The sequence below is a fragment of the Lactuca virosa genome, chromosome 7 (genome assembly GCF_052849685.1).
Source record: "Lactuca virosa cultivar CGN04683 chromosome 7, Lactuca_virosa_CGN04683_v6, whole genome shotgun sequence".
Taxonomy (NCBI): Eukaryota; Viridiplantae; Streptophyta; class Magnoliopsida; order Asterales; family Asteraceae; genus Lactuca; species Lactuca virosa.
Window position 1 is genome coordinate 44,979,224 of NC_136432.1, and position 7,820 is coordinate 44,987,043.

General features: G+C 30.0%; 1 protein-coding gene across 1 annotated transcript; it reads left to right on the plus strand.

Moving 5' to 3' along the window:
- Positions 1 to 980: 980 nt before the first annotated feature.
- On the plus strand, positions 981 to 4,958 carry LOC145124460 (GDSL esterase/lipase At1g28580-like). The gene is made up of 5 exons (XM_079059797.1): positions 981 to 1,287; positions 2,125 to 2,349; positions 3,610 to 3,758; positions 3,855 to 4,131; positions 4,605 to 4,958. Exons 1-5 carry the CDS (start codon positions 1,032 to 1,034, stop codon positions 4,877 to 4,879), a joined length of 1,182 nt encoding a protein of 393 aa, XP_078915923.1. The 5' UTR covers positions 981 to 1,031; the 3' UTR covers positions 4,880 to 4,958.
- The last annotated feature ends 2,862 nt before the right edge of the window (positions 4,959 to 7,820 follow it).

Consider the following 7,820-nt stretch of genomic DNA (forward strand, 5'->3'; position numbering starts at 1 on the left):
ATGAGCGAATGAATAACAATGCGTGAGAACAAGAATGAATGAAAACGAGTGAAATTGCATAATAATGACAATAGTTATGTGAGGTTGAACGTATTCACGTTACCAAACAATCTATTCTATTAATCATTCTAATAGAATAACATTGTCCATAAATATCCGTACAATAGATGTCATCTACATTTGAACTTAATATATATATATATATATATATATATATATATATATATATATATATATATATATGTCCCAACAAAGTTTGACGTATTATTTTTTCCTATGGCACATTATTTTTATAAGTGCAAGTGACTTTTTCTTTCTATTCTTATATTTGGCTTTTTGTTATATACTAATCATGATCTTATAAAAATAGCAAACAATAATTATCTGCAACTTGCAAGTGTAGAAAACTTTGAATATATTATAATGCATAAAGATATTATTTTTTGCATTTCAAAATCAAAGATAGTAAATCTACTTTTTCGTTTATTTCTGTCGACTAAATACAATCAAGGCAAATCGGATTTTGATATAACGAATGTGAGTAAAATTAGAAATGTTTTGAAGGAGTGAAAAACGAAAGGAGGGGAGAGGTTTCTACTTTCTTTTGCTTTGGGTATATGGGCCCCAAATAGGTAACTCGAGCAATTAACTCACTGGTTTACTAAAGATGACTTATTTGAAATGTGAAATTAGAAATCGAAATAAATAAATAAAAATACTAAGTTTGTTACATTAGAAAATACAAAATATACATATGTTTTTATCAATCGATAAAATTATAGAATGTATTTTCTAGTTACACAAATTTTTGTAGGGTGGGAAAAAGTCTTGAAACTTTATTGGACTGGGTCACCTAACCTACAAAAGGGCATAAAGGTAATTTCACACATAAGCTCAGTGCATGTTTCGTGTCAGTTTCTTGGTGTACATCAGAAGCAAACAGTGCTTTTCTATTCTAATTATAAATACAGACACAAAATAGATGAATCACCAGCAACAAAATTATCTTGAGCTCAAATTCTCCCCCATTAATGATGATTTCACCGACTTTTCTTCCCATTTTTTCCTTGTTGATGCTGTTAGTGACATACACCATGAATGCTAATGGGTGTTATACATCGATCATAAGCTTTGGTGACTCGTTAGCTGATACCGGAAACCTAAAACAACTCACCACCAGATCAAACAGCCGGCCACCACATTTCATGTTTCCACCGTACGGTGAAACCTACTTCCATAAAGCCACCGGAAGGTGCTCCAATGGCCGTTTGATCATTGATTTCATTGGTATATATTTACACACTTTTATTTTTTTGCAGTTCTTATTCGGTTTTCACGAACACCAAATTAGTTTAACAACTTAAACTTGTCAAAATAAATAAAAATATATGACCTGTTTATATATTTGACCCGTTCATAAACTTTGCATACTAATATATAGAGGCATCTTGACTGATTCATGTAAACTTAATTTATATATGTATTTATATTTGATATGTTCGGTCTCCTTTTTTTCCTTGGTCGAGACTGTTTCTAAATAAGGTATTAGATGTATTTTTGTAGGATTTTGAGGAAAGTAGACTGTTTTTTAAAACATGAGAAAAAAAAGAGATTTATATAAGTAAAAAAATATGTTAATTTCCATTAGAAAAGTGAAAAACTTTATTTTTCTTTAAAAATTAAAAATACGAACAATAATTTTGTTAGATACTATGATTTCTTTATGGGTTGTTATAAACACCCTAATTAGTGAAACATCACGTCCTCTTTAGACTTAAAATTAATAAGGTGATCAAAACTTATTAATCTTTATTAATATAACACAAGTTGTTATAAACTCTCACTTAAACTCGATCACCCAACAAATAGCAATTTTGTGGTACAGCTAACAAAAAATATATTATTATATGAATTAAATGGATATTTTTAAGATTAGAATACCCTTCTTTATTATCAAAACGGTACTTGGGTTTTGAAGCAAGGATTGTGTGAACTATACTTTAATGTAACATGTACTAACAAGTGTGATTCAACAAAATGTACGAAGTCGTACCTATTTGGTTTCTTGTACTTAAATTCAACACGTTTGAATTATCATCTAATAATTGTTTTTTTTTCTTGAAGCTGAGAGTCTTGGTATGCCATTGATACCACCATATGAGGGTGTCAAGACTAATGGTATGTTGGAGAAAGGCCAGGGGGTGAATTTTGCAGTAGCCGGTGCGACTGCATTAGATTCAGCGTTCCATGAGGCACAAGGGGTTATCAATCCATATACAAACGCGTCTTTGGGTGTTCAGTTGGAATGGTTCAAAGATTCGTTGCCTTCTATTTGTGGCACCCCGTCAGGTAGCCAAGTCCAACCTAAACTCACCAATAAATTATTTCAAACAACTTATCAAAGAAAATATGTAGGTTGTGTTCGAAAAACTAGTTACTAATAAGTTATCTCAGATATAACTTTTCAAAAAGTTAGTTTACAAGTTAATTAACATATAAGTTGGTGTATAAGCTACTTTTATGGTCTCGGTATATACTAAATTACAGTAAACTCAACAAAATAATCCAATTTATATGCGCCAAAATGGATCAAAAAGATACAAAAAATGACTTTTTCAATTGTTAACCAACCGTGTGGATGTAGTCTTAACGGGTGGTGACTCGCTCACCAACCTCTGCAACAATAACTATGACTAACCGAAAAAACGATTTTTTATCAACATATGAACTTAGTTTAATATATTATAATTAGCTTACCGAGTATGAATAAAGACTTTGGCTAAACTTTTATTTTTATGATGTTTATAAAAGATACACTCAATGTATTCTCGATAGTTTCTTAAATTTAAACAACTTCTCAAACATGTTAGTTGATAGGTAGTTTCAACAACCGTTAATTTTATCTTAAGAATTTATTTATATAGAATTCATAATTACTTTTATTTGTTACAATTTTTCTTTAAATATCAAATTATTTTAAAGCTAAAGTTTATGGAATTCGAACATAAAACTATTTAATTTTAAAGCTCAAATGATCTACTTTAATAGTTAATAGTTTGTTTACAAATTAAATTATCTTAACTTGTTATTCATTTACATAATTAACACAACTCTAAGTCTTCAAAAATTTAGGGATCTTTTTCTGATGTTGACAATACCCATTATGATTAATTGGCCTTGAGAGTTGGTGAAGTTTATTTAGAGCCACATAATATTAGAACTATTTGATTCTTCTCAATAAAGAAAAAGATGTAATGAAATTTAAACCAAAAATCCAAAAAAAGAATGTATATGCATCGAAGTATGTATCTTTGAATGTTCTGTTATTCGACCATATTTGACTTTGTAGTTGGAGTACACCCTACGAGGTCAACCTTTTGAAATGACTAATAATTAAGTTAGTTAATTAATAATAATAACAATAATAATAATAGTAATAATTGTCATCAATTTACAAATATGTAAGTTGAATTTTAAGTCAATTAAAATAATGTATATACTCTTATATATCAAGTTTAAAATATTAGAATTACATTATCTAATAATAGAACAGAAATATGTATTTGGTTTTCGTATATCATTCATTGAATGTAAATGTTTATTTTGCAGATTGCAGACACTTAATTAAAAATTCATTAATTCTTATGGGAGAGATCGGAGGTAACGATTACAATCATGCAGTAATCGCTGGAAAACCAATTGATGAGCTGAAATCATATGTTCCTCTCGTTATTAACACCATTGTTTCAGCTATCAACGTAAGTATAAGCATAAAATCATACACTACATTAAACCAACATGCGTATATTAATTAAATTAAAGTTAAGCAATCAATCTCGGATTAATGCATGCAGGAGTTGATTGAGCTTGGGGCTGAAACACTTGTTATTCCTGGAAACCTACCGATTGGATGCTCAGCTGCGTACTTAACGATCTATTATGGTTCTGATTGGGTTAGACACGATAATACAACAGGTTGCATTATAGAGTTAAACAAGTTTGCTGAGTATCACAACGAGTTGCTTCAAACTGCATTAAATCAAATCCGAGAAGTTAATCCCAATGTCAATATCATCTACGCCGATTACTACAACGCTGCCATGCAATTTTTCCAATCTCCACAAAAATACGGTATTTAACACTCACTAATTAAGATTATGTTTGATGGACTAGCAGAAAAATTAGTTGTTATTTGAAAAACTATCTGCTAGTTGAAATGGCAGTTGTAATTAGCTGATAAAAAATGATGTTTGGTGCAACTAGGTTATAAGCTAACTGAAATATATAAAATTATATAAAAAGACAGAGTATTGAGTTTTCTTTTATAATTTTTTTTAAAATCTCAACAAGCTCGTTAATCTGAATAACCTTTTAAAAAGCTAACTTATTGGTTTAACAAATATAACAACCTGAAAATACTTTATAAATAAGATAGTTGTGACTTCCCAACATAACCTAAGTTATCTTCTATGTTCATGCTACAATAATGGATTCATATGTGGAATATCACTTTTAATTAATTTATATACGAATATAAAAATAAATAATTATTTTTGAGAACTTTTTTTTGGGCCCCAAGTTGATGTATTTGTGTGTATATACAGGATTCACAAATGGAGCACTAAGGGCATGTTGCGGAGGTGGAGGGCCATATAACTACAATGAAAACGTAGCTTGTGCAGATCCTTTAGCAACGACATGCGTTGACCCAGAAACATATGCTAACTGGGATGGATTGCACTTAACGGAAGCTGCATACAATGTGATTTACAAGAGTTTATTTAAAGGAACATATACTACACCACAATTTAATTCTTTGTGCAATAAGTTAATTGTACAACCAAGTGATGCGTCATCGAGGTCTTTTGAAAGCTTCTAGTACAAGTAAACTAAGCTTGTAAATGAGATGGTTTTGTTAATGAAGTATGATTTAATTGTAATGCAATTTGATTTATGTAGTTGGATGTGTATATATATATATATATATATATATATATATATATATATATATATATATATATATATATATATATATATATATATATCTTATTCTATCAACGTTTAAAAGACGTATTCTCAAAAATTTGTTAATGTGTACATATATTATATAAAAACCAATTTGTTCTATCCTCTTGTTCATTATGCTTGGCTTTTTATTCGCCTGTTATTCTAACCAATATCATTGGGGGCAAATGTATGAAATTATAGAAAAAAATATAAAAACCAATTTGATATAAAACGTTATCAAACCAATGCCTAACAGTTAACCTTATAAGTTATATGAACGAGTAATGGGCCAAGCCTAAACAAGACTTTTTTTATGAGACCGAGCCAAGCTCAAGCCTCAGCTTTAACTTATAAGGCTTCAAAACAAGTCATGGGCTAACTTGACCATTTTTACAAGCCCGGGTCTCAAGAACACACATCGTTGAGACTTGAAACATTGAGTTATGCAATCATATTATAACAGCATATTGTATAATAATTAAAATAAATATTTCTTAAAGATAATAAACTTTATACACTAAAAATTAATTTTATTTTGAAAAATCTATAATGTTAGTAACACTATGTCTATGAAAAAGTACATCTTATGTTTGAAAATCAGACTATTCATTATCTGGATAAAACTGAATTGTCCAATTAGACAATTCGGATCGGACTATTTTGTTTCGATATTTTGATATTTGGATTTGTTTTTAGTAAAACCAAATTATTATATTGGATTTCGGATTAGGTTTGGTTTATAAAATAAAAACCGAATAGTCTAAGAAACCAAACAACAATTTATTATTATTATTATTATGATTATTATTATTATTATTATTTTATTATATATATATATATATATATATATATATATATATATATATATATATATATATATACTAAATTATTTTTTAAGTAGATTAGAAAGTCTTATAAAAATTGTCTATGTAATATGATTAAACTATAGTATATTTTTCTTAGTAATTTATAAATTTTAATTCACAACTAATATAATTTTTTAGTTTTTTTTTATAGAATTTGCTAATATTCAATTTATATATATATATATATATATATATATATATATATATATATATATATATATATATATATATATATATATATATATAAACTATCTTACCTTTTGAAAAACGAATTGCAAATACCGATCCAACCGAATTGTAATTTGGTTGGATCGGATTGGATTTTAATTTAGTTTGTACTATTCAGATACATGTTTTGAAAACCGAAATCAATTTGAATTCATTTGATTGGATTGCACAGATCCATTCAAACGAACACCCATATTAAAAACTAATTTTATTTCGTTGACAATGTAGTAGTAGAAACATTGTTTGGTAAATATATAAAAATCTAGTTTGTAGGTTATTAAAATAATGTATTTTTTAAATCTCTTTCTCTCTCGCTCTATATATATATATATATATATATATATATATATATATATATATATATATATATATATATATATATATATATATATATATATATATATATGATCAGTAAGAAATAAAACTTTCATGAGAAACGTGATATATTTGTATATAACAAAAAATTATGAATTTCTATATATATTCGTTTTTTACATAAAGTATAAGTACTAAATAGATTAAATGTATGGATATGATTAGTCCCTTAGTGCAAGCATTTAACTTAAGAATTTGATTATTTCAATTATCCAATTCCATTTCAAAGTCTAATTACACGTTTACTTACTGGGCTCTCCAAAAGTCCAGTGTTTCTATTTTTAGTACCAAGTAATTAAATAATAAATCCGGACCCCGAGAAGTAATTTTCATTATTATTTTATAGTATTATAATCCAAAACCAAATAATAATTAGTGGGATGTTGGTTTCAGAAAGCCAAATGACAAGATTTGAATCTCCGTGGGTTAAAGTGTAATTTCGGGATTTATTTTGAAAATGATTTCGGAAGTCAGGGTGTGTTTGGTATCATTTGGACTTAATATGAAAGGATTTTGGAGGGCTGGGGCCAAAAGGGTAAATTATGTACTTAAGTTGAAAAGAATTCTTATGGAGAGGGACTAAAGGTGTAAAATATACAAATGTTTGAGGATGGACACGGGTGAACCCGTCACTCCCGTTAGCCCCATATATATATATATATATATATATATATATATATATATATATATATATATATATATATATATATATATATTCATCATAACCCACATGCAAACCCTAACCCTAATTCCTTCACACCAGCCGCCACCCTCCCTCCTCCATTCTCCAGCCGCCACCACCCTTTTTCCTCCGATCTCCGGCCCCGCTACCCCTTCAGTCAGATTGCAAACCACCGCAGTGGAAGTCTCAAGCCACCGAAGCCGACCATTTCACGATTATTCTACCACATGGAAGCGAGGTGGCGGTTGTCACTGCCGCCTCCGTGCCATTGATGTTGAGGACGAATCTGCCGACGAGGACCACCGGAGGTTGCTGTTGCCATCCGCCACCGCTCGATTGTTGCCACTGCCACCGTGACTCCAAACGGCCACTTATTTGTCGTGCTTCGGTTGCGTCTGTCACCCCGAAGAGGAGGTGGGTGTGTGGTTACTGTTACATCTCGTGTTGTGCGGGTTGCTGCTGTCGGAAAAAAACCCCAAGAAAACCCACCATGGATGCCGGCCATGGTGGTTGCCGCCGTCAACGCCGCTGCTGCCGCTATTTCACGCCATCATCGCCGCCTTACGCCACCAGGTGGGTGGCTGGACTCCTTATGTGAATAGAAGACATGCGTGTGCGTGTGTTTATTATAGTGAAGTGGTGTTTGGGTGTTTATTTTGCCG